Genomic DNA, 18,162 nt, shown 5'->3' on the forward strand with positions numbered 1-18,162 from the left:
CACCAAGACCCGATCTTTTCATGTTCTTGTTTTGTTTTTTTGCCCTCACCCTTATGAGGAATAGTCTCATAATCATGCTAATATCATTTCTAAGTAGTAGCTCAGCCAGTGAGGCTGAGCTGCCACTCAGACCAAGGTATCCTCAGCTGCACAGATAGGTCCAGGGAAGCCTGGGCTACATAAGACTCCATTTAACTAAACAAACAAAAATTAACTTTTCACCTAAATTCCCAACACTTGGGAAGCTGAGGCAGGGGAATCTCTGGGAGTTTGAGGCCAGCCTTGGTTACAGTGTATCCAGATCCATTATCACAAAGAAATGTGTGACACTCCCCATATAAGGTATGTGTTTGAGTTTTCTGGAAAAAAATTCTCATTTTGAGGGGGAGGCAGGGCACGCTAACTTGGTCCATGTTGGGGCGTATAGGTGTCAGTTTGAGAGCAAAGTTTGAAAGTTTTCATTAAAAAAAATCACAAACCCAACTCAATACCCTGTTCACAATACCCTGTGAATTTCATGAAATCTCATACCAAGGAAGTAAAAGGACAGTAGGGCTCATCATCTGGGAAGGATTTGGCTCTGGTAGCTAACATTTGCTCTCCAAGGCCTCAGCCCTGTTTCCAGAATTAGCGTCTACATGCTAGCCTGGGTCTCGGTGGGCGTCTGTAGAACCAGAGAGACGCAAGATGAACAAGGTGAGCAAGTTAAATTAAAGCTAAATGTCCTGGTGCTACAGCTGGACTGCTTGGGTCCCACTTTCTCGGGCCCTGCGGGGGGGGGGGGGGGGGGAGGGCGGCGGGCAGCTGGACTGCTCGGGTCTCCCGCTTCCTCGGGTCCTGTGGGAGGGGCAGAAAGACTGCTTGGGTCGCGGCTCCCTCGGGCCCTGCACGGGGTGGGGGACGACACCGACTCTGGAACAGTCCAGAAGTAGCTGGGGAGCCCGCGACCCGGGGGTAGCCAGGGGGTGGGCTGGCAGGGAAGGCACCCAGTGGGTTGTCCTGGGGGGCGGGCCTTCGCGTGCGGCTGGCCAATCAAACACGCAGCCCTGGGCTTTTTAAAACTCAAATCAGTCATCCACGCAGTTAGAAATCAAACGATGATAAAATGGGGGCCAGTGAGGTGATTTAGCGACTGAAGGTGTTTGACCCCAAGCCTGACCTGAGTTTGAGCCTTAAGACCCTCTTGATGGAAAGAAAAAACCCACTTCTAGAAGTGTGGCGATGCCACACGCCCATGCATGTATGTACACACACACACACACACACACACACACACACACACACACACCACCTCACCACCACCACCACCCCAAATAAATTTAAAAAGAAGCTTTAAAAAATGTGCATATTTTTAGGCCGGGCGGTGGTGGCACACGCCTTTAATACCAGAGGCAGAGGCCAGCCTGGTCTACAAGAGCTAGTTCCAGAGACAGCTAGGACTGTTACACGGGGAAACCCTGTCTCGGGGGAAAAAAAAAAAAAAAAAAAAAAAAAAAAAAACCTTAAAAAAAGTACAGATTTTTAAAGTAAAAAATAATAAAAAATGAAATTGATGGGATTATATGTGTCAAACCAACAGAAGTTTTGGGTTTTTTTTTTAATACAATGTCATATTATGGTAGCTCAGGCTAGCTCAGAACTTGAGTGTAAAAATTCTAGCAGGAACACACAGTCTATGATGCTTTGTTATATGCAGCAGTTAAAAAGTCAGAAGCAGCTCACATACTTGGATCTTCCTTCATCCATTGTCCCCCAGGATGGGCGTGGGTGAAGACAGCTCTGGATGTTCTTGGAAGCAATGGTGGGCAGAGCAGCTAAATTTGGCCACCAGAGTAGGTCTCTCTGTCTCAGACCTGAGTCTCAGCTCCTTCATCATCACAAGCTGGAGGTAGGGCCTGGGGATCCACAAATAAGGGGGCTGGAACAGGGGAGCAGGGCTCACAAAGCTAAGGGAACTGACTAGCTGTGGAACACAGCACAGCAGACTGACCAGGCAGAAGACTCACTGTGGAGCCCTGCGGAAATGCCAGCTTGCTTCTCCATGCCCCTAGAGTCCATGGGGATTCACCCATAAGGCTGTATGTGCACAGATGGGATGGACTCAGGTCCACCCCCGGCATATATGGCGTGTGTAAGCCTGACCACACAACTGTCATTCTGCTATTCCCTTTATGTGAATGCATGGCTGTGGAAACTAAGCAGGTCCACATCCAAGTCAGAGTACTTGAGTTAGTTGTGGCTATGTAACATATGAGCCCGTTACAGAGTATCTGAGTTAGCTGTGACTATGTAACAAATGAGCTGTTATAGAGTATCTAAGTTAGCTGTGACTATGTAACAAGTGAGCCTGTTACAGAGTACCTGAGTTAGCTGTGACTCTGTAACAAATGAGACATTACAGAGTACCTGAGTTAGCTGGGGCTGTGTAACAAATGAGCCCATTACAGAGTATCTGAGTTAGCTGTGACTATGTAACGAGCCCGGCTTCCCCTGGCAGTGCCTTTGCTGACCAATACTATCTCCTCTCCCTGTATTGATAGAAGAAAGTAACTGACAAAACCCCCCACTGTGTCTAGGTGGCAGGACCTGGGACACAAGTCTGTGACCATCTCTGCCCATGTGTGTTACAACCTGTGGCTTCTCCACTGTTTAACATGGTCACTTCAGATGAAGTCCATCCTGCTCCACACTACCCTTGCACACACTTGGCCGTGGCACAGGACCTGTGAGGTACTCACATGCTCCTTCCTGGTTCTTTGCTGGAGAGCGGGTTCTGTCGCTGGCACCAAGGATCTTGTTCAACTCTGGAATTAAGAGATAACCCTGGACCCATCCGAGGAAGGCCAGCTTTAGCCTCCCCATCCTCTTTCTATGCTATAAGCAATGCAGACATTGCTAATCAACAGCTGCTTTCCACCTAGCCAGGAGCCCCACCCAACTGCTGCTCTGTGCAGACATCAAAGATCAATGACAGGTGGAACTCTCCTAAGGATGTATACAAGGTCTAGGGTCAGAAGCTCATCCAGGTTCCCCATTTCTAGACTTAGTTTACAGTCATTTAAACCTTCTACTCTTGGAAGTAGATGGCTCAGTGATTGAAAGCTTTTCCAGGGGATCTAGGTTCAGTTCCCAGCACCCACATGGCAGCTCACACCATCTGTGACTCCAGCTTCAGGGGATCTGACACCCTCATGGATAGACATGCAGGCAAAACACCACTGCACATAAAATAAAAATAAATCAATCATTAAAAAATATTCCACTCTCCTAGGCATGTAGGCTCAGGCACTCAGGATGCTGAGGCAGGAGGATTGCTTGGATGGCAGACCTACATCACCACCTCGGTTCCATTTTCTTGTTTGGCCACACATCAAGGGCATAGTCTCAGTCTGTTCCCTGGTTCCCCGTGATGCCATCATCTCTGGGTTCCAGCCACTTGTCTCACCTTCTGGGTCACTCTTCCCTCTTTGGAGGCTTTATGAGCTTCTGAGAGCTTCTGAGTGGACCCCAGACCAATCCTCTGGTACCAGGGACAACTGCCTCTCTCTCATCAGTCCTGAGAACTCCAATATCCCTGAGCATCTCACTCCAGTGCCCCTTTCAAGGAGTCCTCTTTCAAGGAGGCCCACCCAGTCCTGTGCTAGCATCCACAGGGACTGAGCCACAGCTGGGAGACTCACCTCTGTCAACTCTCTGCAGAAGGAGGCCCTGGATGACGTCCCTGCAGACACCCTCAGTGGTCAGAACCTGGCAGCCCATGGTCAGGATGTCCCCATCCACCTCAGGCTGTTCCTAGGACCACAGACAGGAGCTTGGCTGGATGCAGAACCCACATGTCATAATGTATGTCACGGTGTCAGAAATGGACTACATCCCACACCGTTGCTTCCTCTGAAGGGTCCTGCTAGCATCTCGTCACAGCCATCCTTGCGGTCCCGACCTTCAGCTAGCCAGAAGGCTGGGTCCTCCCCACCCACACCCTTCTGACTGCTTCTTCCCTCACTGTCACCCTGGATGACTCCTCTCTGTACCTTTTTAAAAAAAGATTTATTGAATGATTGATTGATTGATTATGTATACAATGTTCTGCCTGCATGTATGCCTGCAGGCCAGAAGAGGGCACCAGATCTAATTACGGATGGTTGTGAGACATCATGTGGTTTCTGGGAATTGAACTCATGACCTCTGGAAATATAGCCAGTACTCTTAACCTCTGAGGCATCTCTCCAGCCCCCTCCTCTCTGGTCCTTAACACACAAGGCCCAGTCCAACCTCAAGACCTTAGCACAGGCAGTTCTCCCTCCAAACCTAGCCCCATGGAGCCCACACACACTCAGCACTACTAGGGTCAAATTCTGGGAGTGTGTGGTCAGCAAAAATTAGGGAGGAACCAAGATGTAAACAGCTTTGTCAAGGCCAGAAGTGCCCTTCTACACCCAGCCTGGGGAGCAGAGGTGGGATCTCCAACTTCCAGTGGCTTCAGGCAAGAGTGAGCACTCTATTCCCTCCAGATGGAGAGTTCAGGTGTCCACTCACCAAGTTACAGCTCACCCCAAGCTGGCTCCACACAAAGGGCCAGAAGATTCCCAGCAGCCAGTCCCGGGTGAACCTCCACCGACTGGTCTCACTGTCCGAGGTGAGCTTCTGCAGAGGACACAACTGTGAGCTTCTGCAGAGGACACAACTGTGCAGCAGCCCGCAGTACTCAGGGCCACAGCCCCCACCCACCCACTCACCTCACCTTCAGCACAAGGCCCCTGACTTTCTCCAACTGCTCAGCTGCCTGGTCGCAGTCCAGAGTTGATGTCAGACACTTGTCGGCCAGTTGCAGGAAGGTGGTGACCGCAGCTGCTGTGAGCTGTGAAGGAGGAGCCCGGTGATCCCATACCCAGGACCACTGCTCTGGCTCAGGTGTCTAACGCCCAGCATTTTCCTAGCAACCTGGACCAGGCCCTGTGCCCTGGACTCTAGTCTCAGGATCTACAGCCTCCCTGGGATTAGCCGCAGGCTGTCCCTCCTAGATGCCCATGTCCATGGCAGGGCCCTATTGCTGCCTTTGGAAACAAGCTGTAGCATAATCCTTTTGAACACTGTGAAGATTTGTCACTTGAGTTGGTTTAATAAAAAGCTGGTTGGCTGATAATTAGGCAGTATTTTGGGGGCAGAGAGAATGCTGGGAAGCAGGGCAGGCTAGGAAGAGGGTTGTGAGGATACACAGAGAAAAGCAAGATGAGCATGCTGTGTTGAAAGAAGGTAGCACTACATGGCAGCGAGTAGGTAAGCAATATGGATTAATTAATTAATTAATTTTGATTTTTCGATACAGGGTTTTTCTGCAGCTTTGAAACCTGTCCTGGAAGTCACTGTGTAGACCAGGCCTCAAACTCACAGAGATTCACCTGTCTCTGCCTCCTGAGTGCTGGGGTTAAAGGTGTGCGCCGCCACCGCCCAGCCATGATTAATTTAAAATGTAAGAGTTAGCTAGTAACAAGAACAAGCTATTGGTCGAGCATGTATAATTAATAAGAAGTCTCTGAGTGGTTATTCAGGACACAGAGAAACTCTTGTCTACAAAAACTCGTTTTTCTTTCTGTTTTAGATAGGGCCTAGCATAACCTACACTGGTATCAAACTCATTGTGAAGCTGGGGACGACCCCGGCATTCTGATCCTCCTGCTTCCACCGTCCAAGTGCTGGGCCAGGTGGGAACCATCACACCTCCATCTGGATCAGGGCTTCCAGCCTCCACCGCTTGCCTTTATAGGTAGAACTCCTAACAGCAGAGAGGGTTTTCTAAACCTTGGGTTTAGCTGAGCTCCTGCCTTAGCCCCCACATCTGCTGAGGCTCCCCATTGCCCACTGCAGACTTGCACACGCTCCAGGTTCTGCCTGTCTACCGGCGTGGCCCATTCCTTCCCCATAAAAGCACACTCTCCCTCTCCTAGGGATACCCAACATGGACTTCCTATTCTCTTTCCTCACCTGTTGTGCAAGATCTTGGGCCCCAAACACCAGGCTCTGCATCCCCAAGAAGCCAAATGGTTCTGCCAGCTGGGCCAGATGGCTGCGGTTTCGCTCTGCCTCCCGATAACAGGCTTGCATCAGCTCTGGGTCCCAAGGTATCTCCCCAAACTCATAAACCTACGTACATATGAATACCAGTCAGATGAGAAAACATCATTGGTTTACGATACAGACAGCTCAAGGTGAGCATGCTACTCTCGCTCACTTGCTAACCTCCCTGCGCAGCCGCGTGCCAGAAGGGTTCTTGCGCAGGTGGTGAGACAGCCGGTCCATGCCCCGGATGAGGAGAGTCCGAACGGCTTGGAGCGTGGCTTCCACGGGGCTCAGCAGCGCACGAATAATCTGGGGCAGTTGCGGGTCCACCATGCGGCACAGGCAAGCCTCCAGGGGGTCCCGGATCTCCGCTGAGGAGATATGTGAACCAGGAGTTTTCTCCACCAGGCACTTAGTAGATGCAGTAGGAGCAGGGACCTCAGCCTGGACAGCTGGGTACCCATTTTACAGCTGAGGACACTGAAACTAGGAGCAGTGAGACCTGGCCCAAAGGCACAGGCTGAGGAAGCTGAGTGTGTTTCAAAGCCAGATCTTAATACCTGGGCTGCAAAGGAGACCCTGCAAGGCCACTGCCACCTCGTGTCTCCCCACCTAGCCCACAATTTAACAGGCCTGGGTCTCCCCAGGCCCTAGGCTTCGCCTTCTCATCCACTGCCTTCTCAGGGCTTCTGACTAGAATCCAGAGTCAGACTCTAATCCTCTACAGTTGCTTCCCTTTCCCAACTCTATTCCTCAGGGCCCTCCCACCCCTATTAGGCTCCGCCTTCCACCGGCAAGACCCCGCCCCTTCGGGCAAATTGTCATCCAACCTGCTAGCTCCACCCTGATTCAGCTCCGTATCACCTACCCCTACCATACTTAGAAGGCTCAACTCCTGAAGCTCCACACCCGCTCCTGCAGCCCCCGCCCCTACATTTCCTGACCCCGCCCTTCGTTCTCCTACTCCATCCCGCCCAGTCTCCTCCCCTCGCTCTGTGGCCCCGCCCTATTTCTCCTGGAGCCACTCACTCCTAGCTCCGCCTCTCGCCCAACACCACCAACCATGTGGCCTCCCCCACCTCTCATCCCGCCCATTACCCAGCCCCCCCCCCCCACACACACCTTCTAGTCTCCGAGCCCTTTGCGCTCGCTGCTGCAGGATCTGCTCGAGTTCTGCTCGCACCGTCCTCTCCAGCTTCGCTAGCAGCGCGTCCTTTTCTGGCTGGAAGGCACGCAGCCCTGCAGATACCCTGGCCAGGATGGCCGCGTGCACAGCGTCGAGGAACTGCAGCGTCGAGGGCGGTGTGAGCGAGCACGTGAGACTCGAAGCCGCCTTTCCCTCCCTTTTCTCCCTTCCCCCCCCCCGCCACGCCCACTCCGCACCTCCGAGCAGGCCCGGGCCCGGGCGCGTCCCGTACTACGCAGGCTCCGTAGCGTCTGTGCGCGTAGTGCAGGTAAAAGCTCCCGCATCAGCTCAGCGCTCAGCACCTGTAGGGGAAGCTTGGGGGTGTAGTGTGCGACGGGTGGTAGAACCCGTCCGGGCCTGAGGGACACCGCTCACCTCCGCATCAGAGCCCAGTGTTGCGTCGTCACCACCGGCAAAGCCCCGACGTCGTCGATAGAGCTGCACGGTGTCCAGGAAGGCGCAGGCCGCGGGCGCCCGGCTGCGCTGCAGGACTGAGGATGCCTTTAGCCGGGCACTGTGCTCCAGCCCTCCCCAGGGAACCCCGCACCTACACCCATCGTCCTCTCGCGCCCCACCTCCGCCCTGGGACGCACCGGTGGCTCTCAGCCGGATGGCACCCTGCAGGCCGAGCCTCCAGGCGCGCTGCGCCCCCCTCGTGTGCGCACAGAAGCAGAGGTGGGCCCGGAATGGGTGCACAAGGAAGAGCGGGAAGTTCACCGGCTCCTCCAGCACCCTCAGCGGTTCCTCCTGGGCGAGGTCTCCTGAAAACAAAACAGCAGCCTGAAAGAACTGGTGTGACTTCGGGGCCAACTGGGGCTTTAGAGCAAAAGCTGTCTCAAAGATTAAACACAGCAGAAGCCCTAGTACTACGTGCGCCCGGCAAGATGAACTCTATCGTTCTGGAACAGGTGAACGGGAACAGAGTATGAGAAACTCGAAACCCAGAACCCCATCTGGTCTGTGCACCATGCCCCAAGCCTGCACACTGCTTCCCACTATGTCTGTCTCCTTGCATGTTTACTGACACTGGGTTTTATGTTTTTTTAAAAATTATGTTTAACCATCTCTATGTGTTTATGTGTGTGTAGATGCTTGAGGTCAGAGGCGCCAGATGCCCTGGAGCTGGAGTTCCAGGCAGTTGTGAGCAGCCTGATGTGGGTGCTGGGAATCTACCTCTGATTCACTGAGCCATCTTTCCAGCCCTATTTTTATTGTTTTGCTTTGTTACTTTTTTTTTAATTTTTGTTTTTGTTTGTTTGTTTTCCAAGACAAGGTTTCTCTGTAAAACAGCCCTGGCTGTCCTGAAACATACTCTGTATACCAGGCTGACCCTGAGCTCAGAGCTCCTCCATCCTCTGCCTCCCGAGTGCTGGAGTAAAAGCATGCGCCACCAGCATTACTTTCGTTGTTCCTTAGACTCTTTGCTATTCGGGTTTTGTTCCATTGACTCTACTGGTGTCCTCCCAGGGACAGTGGGCGGCACTTTTCCTTCACAGAGCAAGAGTTCTCACTCAAGGATCAACAATTCATCCACCAAGGGACAACTGTAACATCTGTAGACACTGCGAGTCACACTGTGGGTAGGAAGTTGCTTCTGTTACTAGACAGAGGAGGACCAAGTCAATTTCACCAAGTGCACAGGGGGTGGGACGGCCACAGAACACAGAGGAAGGAAAACTAAGGGAACCCAGGAATCCTTACCAGAGGAGCTTGGGCAGAGGTCATCCAAAAGGCACAGGTATTCACGCTGGGAAGTGAGCAGTGTGTACCCTGTCAGGGCTGTGGAGCCCAGAGGACGGCCCCCAGACTCATACTCCTGTGACCAAAGACATGAGACCACACTGAGGTTCCCCAGTAGAGGCAAGCAAACTCCCAAAGCACTCCCTACCCCTCTGGGCCATGGGCAACTCAGGATCTTAGCTTGTTATTGACCAGAGCTCTGCCACTGAGCCACGCCCCCGTCCCTCACTGGGAATTCTAGGCAGGGGTTCCACCCCTGAGCCACGCCCCCAGCCCCTCACTGGGGATCCTAGATAGCAGTTCTGATCATCTCACCTCTTTTTGGCTGAACCATTCCAGGCGTCCATCGCCACGCAGGACACAGAAGGTGGGTTGCCACTGTGGCGGGTGGCCCCACAGCAGGGTCAAGGATCCTTGGTGCTCCCGGACTCTAGGCAGCTTCTGCAAGGGGATGCCAGCTGTCATTGGCTCTAGAGCAGGATTTAGGGTTCCCTGAACTGTGCCCAAGTCTCAGATGCCACCAAAAGCAGGACATTCAGCTTTTTTTTTTTAAAAAAAAAACAAAACATTTAATTGATTAACTGGGACAAGATCTGACTCTGGTACCCCAGGAAGGCCACCAACTGCTGGGTCCCAATGACCCTCCTTCCTCAGTTCCCCCAAGTAGTCAGTCTATAGGCAGCCTGGGCTACAGAGACCCAAAGGAAGACTTGTCACGTAGGTTTGGTCACACATACCCACTACCCTCCAAGGCTCTAGACAGCAGCTGCCATCAGAACCTGTCAGCCCAGCACCAGAAGGCTGAGGCAGGAAGGTCAGGAGTTCAAGGTCAGCCTCAGCCACACTGCAAATTCAAGACTCTGTCTCAAACAAACAGAAACGGAACTGTAGTAGGTATGAGGATGCCCTGCATGGGACAGGGCGAGTCCCAAGATGTGACCTCTGCCCACAAAGTCTCCCCACAGCAGGGAGGGAAGGGAGCCGCCAGGAAACCTGAGGTTCCAGTCACTGAGCCTGCAGGACTCATTCTACCTCTGTGGTCCTGACTGTGCCAGGGTAGGGGACAGATGGAGGCCATGGGGGGACTCTTAGTGGCTACAGTTCCAGGCTGTCTGATCTCATAATCCCTGAAGTGCCAAGAGCAGGGTCAGAGGGACAAAAGGACAAGAATCAAGGGGTCCTATCAAGGAGTGTCTCCCTGGTGCTGTGCTTGCAATAGCAGGGCAAGTACATGCAGAAGCTACCCTGCCCCCGGCATCTACCCAGGCTTGCCAACCTCAGGGCCTTTGCACATGTGTGCCCCCTGTAGGGAACACCCTTCTCCATGCCTCCTCTGCCTGCCTCCACCTCCCCAGCTCCATGTCCCCAGTCTCATGTCACTGAACTCAGAGAGGGACACAACCACAGTTGGTGCCTGGCAGGGAGCCTCATCCTCAGTGACACGCACTTTGGTGTGGGAAAGCTGGCATCTGGCTGGCGCCTGGGGTTCCAGTTCCCTGGAGATCTGCCTCAGCATGGCTGCCGCCAGCTGCCTGCGGTAACAGGGCAGGAAGGCCCTTAATAGGCCATCCACCTGACCTGTGGGGGAGAAAGGAACAACACTGTGGCCAGGGGACCAGCCTGTCATCTCAGGTCAAACTGGCCAGCCAGATCAACTCTGACACAGGCAAGACCCTGCCTCAATGAATGAGGTGGGAGGCACTCTAAGAGGACAATACACACACACACACACAAAACGTTTCTCCATCCAAGGATATTGTGCCTTGGAGAATGAGGCCCAGAGAGGGGGATTCACTCGCCCAACAGCACACAGCAAATGCAGGTAGCAGTCAGTGCTGGGACTTGGAGAGCTGCTTTGCAGCACAGGCAGGACTTTGCAAGCGCTGTTCCCCTTCCCCAGTGCTGTTCCCACACTCACTGCTAACTGCACACCCTCTTCCAACCTGGCCTAACCACCTCCCCTTGGGGGACAGCACCAAATCCTGTTAGTCTGGACCATGATTGTCCAGCCCCACTCTCCAAGGACCAGTAGAGGACAGTACAGGGAGTCTCAGTGCCAGTCCATGCAGCCAGGCCTCCCAGCCATGAGGACCCTTGACCTCAGTGGGCCCTTGAGTCCCCTAACAAATAAAACACGCCACATTTCACTTTTCATTTTCTTTTCAGACAGGGTCACATGTAGCCCCAGCTGCCCTGGAACTCACTATATAGTCCAGGCTGGCCTCGAACTCAGAGACCTGTCTCCCGAGTGCTGGGATGACAGGCCTGTGCCACTACACTCAGCTACTCGAGTTTCACTTACATCTGGAATCTTCCAAAGCCAGGCAGGGGAGACGCACATCTTTAATCCCAGCCCACGGGACACAGAGGCAGGCGGATCTCTGAGTTTGAGGCTAAGGTCTACAAAGCGACTTCCAGGCCAGCCTGGTCTACACAGAGAAACCCTGTCATGAAATAATAAACAAAAAACCCTGGACTCTTCCAACCCAAGGCAGGACAATGACAAGCAGACGCTTGGTGCCAGGAACCCATGCCAGTGTGGCCTCCTGCTGCAGTGGGACCCCTCTGCTCACCCCTCAGCTGCTGCTGCTGACGCTTGTCCAAGGGGCTGGAGGGCCGCACCCCCATCCTGTTGCTGTGCGAAGCTATCCTGGATCCCACTGCTCAGGGTGCTGAGTGCCCCAAGTTCCAGGAGGGTAGTCTTGTTCAGTACAACCCTCTGCCCCTTCCTGTCTGCACCTGCCTCCTCCTGCCCCTGGGGACAGGCTGGACCAAGACTGAGGGTTTCTGTGGGGGACAGTGGGGACCGCCCCAGGGGAAACCAAAGCAGTGTGGGAAAAACAAAGCCCTGGCACAGGTGGCCAGGGTGGGGTGGCACATCTCTGCCATTCCAGCACTCAGAAAGCAGAGACAGGGGGATCAGGAGTTTAGGTCCTGCAGGGCAGCCTGGGCTACATGAAGTCCTGTCTCAACAAAAGAAACAGACAGCTGACTGAAGAAATGAACAGCCTGAGGCACGGGCTGCCAATGTGTAGGGAACATAACACCTGCCCACGAGGGAAGATGACCCCTTAAGCAATTTCATTTTCTCCCCTTTCCAGAGGCTAGAACACGGGCACGACAGGCGGAACATTAGCAGCTGCCTTGGAGTATGGGCAGGACCTATGCCGCGGTGTATAGGCACAGCAGTGATGTCCCCTTGAGACAGGGACAGGAACGGTACATGTCCCTCACGTGAGGGCTGCTCACACGGGTCCTCATGCCCACACATGTCACTCTCCTTTCAGCCCGTCTCAGCCTGTGCCCTTGGCTGTCAGAAGTCCCCAGCAGGGCAGCTCCCTTCCTGTTGTGCCCACACTGTCTTCTGTCCCAGCCTGCCCCACTTCCTCATTGTCACAGCCGAGAGTCCTCAGCGACCACACACCAACAGAAACTTCACATCTGTGGTTCTGGACTCATCCTTCCATGCCAAGTTGGCTCAGGGAGGTTTCAATTCCCACCTCAGGCCTGGCATGTGTGACCTTCCTGGGGATGCCCCTCAGAACCCCACACTCAGCCAGGCCACCAGCCTCCCCAACTAGGCCCCTAGTTGGGCCATTGATGCACACATCCATTTCATGCTCCAAGGAGGCTGCTGAAGCACCAGCCATTATGCCCACATTTTTGCTTCTGTAAGAGGAGTTAGGGGAGAAACCATCTAAGAGGACATCCCAAAAGTCACCTCAGACACTTCTCTCGTTGTTACGTGACCCTGCGGCATCATCAGGGGAAGCTCAAGGCTCTAAGCAGGCCTGCAGGGAGACTGAGGCACTGGCTGGGGTGCCAGGTGAACCCTGACATGTTCCCTCGGCCTATCTCCCTTCTTCTACCCTAGTTGCCACAGGACCGGAACACAAGCAGCCACGTGGTACCCGTGAGCCAGTCTTACGCTTGGAGCTGAAAACGACCCTTTCTTCATTCTGATGTGTGCACTGCGGGGCCAGAAGCTCAGGCTCCACATTTCTCTGAGGCCCCTTGTTCTGTCAGTGGCACCCGAGGTCACTGCCTGGCCCCATCCTCCGCCACCAAAAACCACAGGGACCAGAGTTCCAGAACGCTCCGTTTAATTCTCAGTTGTCTCGCTCCCGCGGCCCCCGGAGGCTTTTCCAGAAAGCCTGGGGCGGAGGCCGGGGGCCAGCCCCGAAGTGCCCACGCGTGCGTGGCCTGCGCTACAGCGTGGAATGCTTCTCGAAGGGCACCGACAGCAGACGCGCGGCCGCCTCGTCCAGGAACCAGCAGAGGGCGCCCGTGCGCGGCTGCACCATGGTGGCAGGCAGTGAGCAGTCTTTGTCTTCCAGGATGCGCTGTGTGTGAGACCCAGGACACTGACTCAGACCCCAGCGCGGGACCAAGGGGCAGGGACTGGGAAATGTTTGGATGTAGGGACAGGCACCCGCGGGTTCTAAAGCTCTGTGGAACAGGTTTGTTTGTTGTTCTATTAGGAGGAGGCAGGGCTTCATGTAGCCCAGGTGGGCCTTGAACTTGCTATGTAGCAAGGATGGTCCTCCTCTTTCTGCCTCCCTAGTATGGGGACAACAGGTGGTGCTAGGAACTGAACTCAGGTTGTCTGAGAACTCAAAGTCTGAACTTAAGTTTGGTGGCAAGTCCCTTTACCCACTAAGCCATCTTTTCCCCCTTATTTTTTTTTAATTACTATTTTATGTGTGTGGGTGCTTTTCCTGCATGTGTGTGTACCATGTAAATGCCTGGTGCCCCACAGAGGCCAGAAGAAGGCACCTGAACCCCTGGACTAGAGCTACAGATGGTTGTGACCTGCCATGTTGGTGCTGTAAATCGAACCTGGGTCTTCTGGAAGGGCAGCAGGTCCTAACCAGTCCGTGCCATCTTCCCAGCCCAGGCTTCATCATCTTCATCATCTTCATCATCATCATCATCATTTTAAATGTGTTTGGTGTCCCTCTCTATCACCCTGTACCTTATTCCCTTGACACAGGGTCCCTCACTGAGCTGGAACTAGGCCAGTAGCCATCAAGTCTTAGGCATCCTGTCCCCAAAAAGGGGTTAGAGACACAGATGGCCACACCAGCAGTCACTTGGGAGTAGGGCCTGTGATCTCTGCAGATTTCCCTCTCATATTTTGTCCCGTGACCGCCCTTCTGACCTCCCGTGACCGCCCTTCTGACCTCCCGTGACCCCCCCCCCCCCCGTGTCCGCCCCGTGACCTCCTGTGCCTGCCCGTTACCTTCAGCACAGCTGCCTTGCCTTCCCCTGTGGCCACGAAGATGATACTCTGGGCTGCATTCAGCACAGGGAGCGTCAGGGTCACCCTCTGCGGTGGTGGTTTTGGGGAGTCACTGATGGGAGCCACAATCTTCTCTTGCTCCTGGGGGAGGAAGACCAGTGGGAACAGGTCATGTCTACCCTTGTGCTGTATCTGTGGTGCTGCAATGGAACCTGCAGCCGCCAGCTCCCGCCCAAGCACCAAGTGTACAGTGTCGGCAGGTCTTCCTTTGATAATCCTTTGGGTTTTTGAGGCAGGTTCTTACTCTGTGACCCAGGCTGCCCTCAGCCTTACTGTGAGCCTCGTGCCCCTTCCCAAGTGCTGGGATGACAGGCATTTGCCACCATGCCCAAGGGGTATGAGGCTCAGCAGGGCTGGGCTGGGAGGGGATCCCCATGCTCACCTGTAGGAGGGGATGACCAGGGAAGAGCGAACATGTGTGGCCGTCAGGGCCCACTCCCAGGATCAGCAGGTCAAACACGGGGACAGTGTCTCCTTGGAAGGCCTGATGGGGAAGATGGTAGTCAGAGTGTGCAGGGCTCAGAGGTCACACAGAAAGAAGTTGGAGCCAGGTTTCCATGTCTGGGTTCCTCAGCCCCACCTTCCACTGAGAGGGTGTCACTCAGCAAGAGCATGCCCATCACATTCTCTACAGAGTACAGTGACCACCCTGGCACTGGGCAGCTCTGGCATGGTATGAGGGCTGTGGTATTTTTGAGTTGAGTGTCACCCTTAGGCTGGTCTGAAGTCTGGCCAGGCTCCTGCCTCAGTCTCCCAAGTGCAGGGTCACAGACACCATCCTGATCCAGACTGGAGGCTCAGTTTCCCTTTCAATGACCAGGAACCTGGGGTCTGAAGATGTGAAACCCCAGCCCGAGTCTCCCTGCAACTGGTCACCCCCTCAGAGTGACAGCTTGTGTCCCCAAGTCTTCTACGGCTTCTCCACTTGTTCTGGGACCCACCTGCCTCAGTTTCCCGGCATAGTCCTCTGCGGCGTCCTCCACGGGCAGGGCAGGATTGACAGTAAGGACCTGGCTGTGTGGGATTGGCAGCTTTGAGAGCAGGTGTGTCTGCGGAAGAGGAAGAGACAATCAGCGAGTGACCTGACAGTGGCATCAGATGCCTAGCACAGTACTGTCCTGACATGGGCTTGTCTAAAGCAACCCTGTGTCGCTCACACTGGGCCCTGCTCCACCGCCTGGCTGACTCCCCCAGCTGCCTTCTTCCAGAGCCGGAGCTGCCTGGGGCTCCCTATCTTAGGGACCAAGCTTGGCTGCATCCAGCATGCAGCTGGCACCTGGTGGGCCCCTGGGAAGAAGGTCCTCATTAAATTCCAGGGCCTTTGAGAACCGGGCACCACCTAGACTGTGTCTCCATGTCCAGCTTAGTGGGGCAGGCAGAGGCTTGCAGCAAATGGCAGAACGCCGGGGTGCTGGCACCCTAAGCAGATGGGGAGAGTGGAGATCTGAACCAGCCAGAGTTCAGGACGAGATGAGCACAGGCTCCAGACTGAAGGCCACAGGAAGGTGTGAACCAGGAAGGCAGAGCTGGACCGGGCAGCCTCTGGGCAAGACCCTCACTAGGTCAGGACCACCTAGTGAACCCCATCTGCCTGCTGGTGAAATCCTGTATCTCTGGCTCACCTCAGTCTAAGACAGCGCTTTTAACTGTGTCCCCCTCAGGGGGACCTATTTAGCGATCCTTTCTTACATGGGTAGCATTAAAATGGTCTCATTTAGCATAGGCTGGCCTCCAGTTGGGTAGTAGGTGATGATCTTGAACTCCTGATCCTCCTGCCTCCAGCTCCCAGTGCTGGGAGTGCAGGTGTGCACCATTGTGCTTGGTTTATATGACGTTCAAATGGAACCCAGGACCCTGTGTATTTTAGGCAAGCACTCTACCAACTGAGCCTTGAGCTCAGTACCCACAGCCCACCGTCCAGTGAAGTTCTTGGGCAGGTACTGCGTTCAAAGTCATGCATTTCAAAACTGAGGCCCCTAAATGAGAGACCTGCATCTTCTGGTCTGTTTCCCCACCTTGAAGTGAGTGTGGTGGCCCCTGCCTCTAGGTCAATGACAGTGGGCGATCCTCCCCAAGGGGGCAGTGGCAGACACCCAGGGGTGCTCAGAGCTCAGTCTTCCATGCCTCAGTCTCCCTGTGCGTGAATCAGGGCGCTCTGGACCCTATAGGGGGCCAGGTGGCCGTCAGATCCCAGGCTGCTCGTGTTAGAGATGAGGAAACTGAGGCCCAACACACCCTGGACACCAGACGCAGGGTGAGCGCACCAACAGCCATGGCCTACAAGGCTCCATGGCCGGGGCGCAGCCCTCAGGAAGATGCGGGCTCGCGGGGGCCCTTCAGGCCAGGCTTGGGTGGACGTCACTGCACATTCCGCAAGACCCAGGGCGACCCGTAGCCCGCGCGTAGGCGTTGAAGCAGCTCCTGGGCATTTCCTCGGCAGGCGGAGCCGGTTAGACGTGGCCCGCGGCGGCCCCCGTAGTCCGCACTTCCTCGGCGGACGGGGCCGGCTCCGCGTGGCCCGCGACGGCCGCCGTAGCCGGGCAGTGCGCGTCCCCGCAGCGCTCACCCGGTAGAGGCCGTACGTGCTCTCGGCGTGCTCGAAGGGAACGAGGCGCTCGTCGCAGAAGCCGAGCGTCCAGCGCGCGAAGCTGTCGGGCCCGGCGGGAGCGACGGCGGCGGGCAGGTCTCGGGCCAACATAGAGACCAGGCTGCCGCCCGACAGGCCGAGCGCGAAGCGGCCACGGTTCCCTTCCAGGCAGCTCGCGGCCCGCTGCGCTACCAGCTGCGCCAGCGACGCGCCCAACTCCTGCGGGCTGGAAAAGACCGAGATGAGACCAGGCGCGGACGCGGCCATGGCTGCAGCGGGGAAGCGGCGGCGTTCCTGGCGGGCGCTCGCCAATGCGCCTGCGCGATAGCCGAACTACCCTGGGTCCCAGAGCTTTTAGTCGGGGCGCTTGACGCATGCGCAGAATCGCCCGGGCCGGGCGAGCTGTTCCTGGAACCCCAGTGCACGCCGGGCTCTGGGATAGTGGGCAGGGCACGATTGTCCTTCCCCGGTTGGAGTGCGCGGTGACTGGCGGCAGCTGCACCCCGAGGGTGTAGCGGTTGTCCGCGGTGCCGTGGGCCGCACAGAGTGAGCCAACTTCAGCATCACAAAGTCGCACCTGCACTCAGGTGACAGGGACAGGAGGCTGGCTGTGAGTTCGATGCCAGGTTGGGCTAAGGAGTGGCATCCTATTACATACATCCGCATGCCTGCCCGACTCTCCCTGCTTTCCGGTCCTGGCCAGACTCGCCTTTCTGGTTACCGAGCAGGTGCTGCGGTTTGTAAGGCCCTCAGCCCACAGCTGTCCGCCGAAGAGAGAACTCAGCAGGACAACCGCTGCGCGACAGTTGAACATCCTGTTGCTTTTGGATGTGAAACTGCCCCCACTCGTGCACGTGAACAGGTGTCTCCCAGCTGCCCGTTCTATTTTGGGAAAATACGGAAACCTTTGGGACTGTTAAGATCATTGCCCAAGTAGATCAGCCAGGGTGTGAACCTTGGAGGTGACCACAGCTGCATCCACCAGGAAGACCCACATAACCCTTCTCTATCCCCCCGCATTTCCTCTATTTTTGCTTTTTATGTGTACATGGGTGTTTCGCCACTGTAGCACATGCTTGCAGAGGCCAGGAAAGGGCATGGGATACCCCAGACTGAGTTTGATCTGTGAACCTCAGTGGTGGGAAGCTAACTGTCCTCCAGAAGCTGATCACTGATCTTAAGCACTGAGCCTAGCAACCAGAGGAGTGCCTGGTGCTGTATGAGCCTGACTCTGCTGAACTCGGGAAACCCTCAATCCAGGGGCTCATGCATCTTGAGCCCAGGCTGGAC

General features: G+C 55.2%; 2 protein-coding genes across 11 annotated transcripts; both read right to left on the bottom strand.

Annotated features, from left to right (window-relative positions):
* Window positions 1-1,346: 1,346 nt before the first annotated feature.
* Window positions 1,347-11,769, bottom strand: Niban3 (niban apoptosis regulator 3). Of its 10 annotated transcripts, none has more exons than XM_087900832.1 (15): window positions 11,557-11,767; window positions 10,431-10,561; window positions 9,299-9,424; window positions 8,945-9,059; window positions 7,837-8,004; window positions 7,619-7,734; window positions 7,441-7,545; window positions 7,180-7,342; window positions 6,238-6,428; window positions 5,983-6,141; window positions 4,742-4,858; window positions 4,537-4,644; window positions 3,681-3,792; window positions 2,739-2,823; window positions 1,347-1,895 (listed from the first exon to the last, which is right to left on the bottom strand). In XM_087900832.1, the coding sequence occupies exons 1-15, from the start codon at window positions 11,609-11,611 to the stop codon at window positions 1,739-1,741; spliced, it is 1,908 nt and encodes a 635-aa protein (XP_087756958.1). In that variant the 5' UTR covers window positions 11,612-11,767; the 3' UTR covers window positions 1,347-1,738. The 10 variants fall into 10 exon arrangements, 7 of the variants coding, with proteins under 7 accessions (XP_087756958.1, XP_087756962.1, XP_087756959.1 ...); XM_087900836.1 differs by having other exon boundaries at window positions 2,739-2,804; window positions 11,557-11,766; XM_087900833.1 differs by adding an exon at window positions 11,286-11,427 and having other exon boundaries at window positions 7,619-8,004; window positions 11,557-11,762.
* A 1,300-nt stretch (window positions 11,770-13,069) lies between these two features.
* On the bottom strand, window positions 13,070-17,230 carry Pgls (6-phosphogluconolactonase). The gene is made up of 5 exons (XM_085680420.2): window positions 16,852-17,230; window positions 15,227-15,334; window positions 14,668-14,769; window positions 14,226-14,366; window positions 13,070-13,326 (listed from the first exon to the last, which is right to left on the bottom strand). The coding sequence occupies exons 1-5, from the start codon at window positions 17,137-17,139 to the stop codon at window positions 13,192-13,194; spliced, it is 774 nt and encodes a 257-aa protein (XP_085536546.1). The 5' UTR covers window positions 17,140-17,230; the 3' UTR covers window positions 13,070-13,191.
* Between the last annotated feature and the right edge of the window lie 932 nt (window positions 17,231-18,162).

Source organism: Myodes glareolus, chromosome 23 (assembly GCF_982192425.1).
Source record: "Myodes glareolus chromosome 23, mMyoGla1.1, whole genome shotgun sequence".
Classification (NCBI taxonomy): domain Eukaryota; kingdom Metazoa; phylum Chordata; class Mammalia; order Rodentia; family Cricetidae; genus Myodes; species Myodes glareolus.

What these genes read in the sequence shown, in the direction of transcription:
- Niban3 (XM_087900829.1), bottom strand. Translation starts at nt 11,611, where the DNA reads ATGGGGGTGCGGCCCTCCAGCCCCTTGGACAAGCGTCAGCAGCAGCAG. An exon ending in AAGGGCTCGGAGACTAGAAG is followed by an intron (nt 6,429 to 7,179) that starts GTGTGTGTGGGG and finishes ATATCTCCTCAG; the next exon opens with CGGAGATCCGGGACCCCCTG. An exon ending in TTGGGGTGAGCTGTAACTTG is followed by an intron (nt 3,793 to 4,536) that starts GTGAGTGGACAC and finishes CTGTGGTCCTAG; the next exon opens with GAACAGCCTGAGGTGGATGG.
- Pgls (XM_085680420.2), bottom strand. Translation starts at nt 17,139, where the DNA reads ATGGCCGCGTCCGCGCCTGGTCTCATCTCGGTCTTTTCCAGCCCGCAG. An exon ending in ATGCCGGGAAACTGAGGCAG is followed by an intron (nt 14,770 to 15,226) that starts GTGGGTCCCAGA and finishes CTTCCCCATCAG; the next exon opens with GCCTTCCAAGGAGACACTGT. An exon ending in GCAAGGCAGCTGTGCTGAAG is followed by an intron (nt 13,327 to 14,225) that starts GTAACGGGCAGG and finishes TCTCACACACAG; the next exon opens with CGCATCCTGGAAGACAAAGA.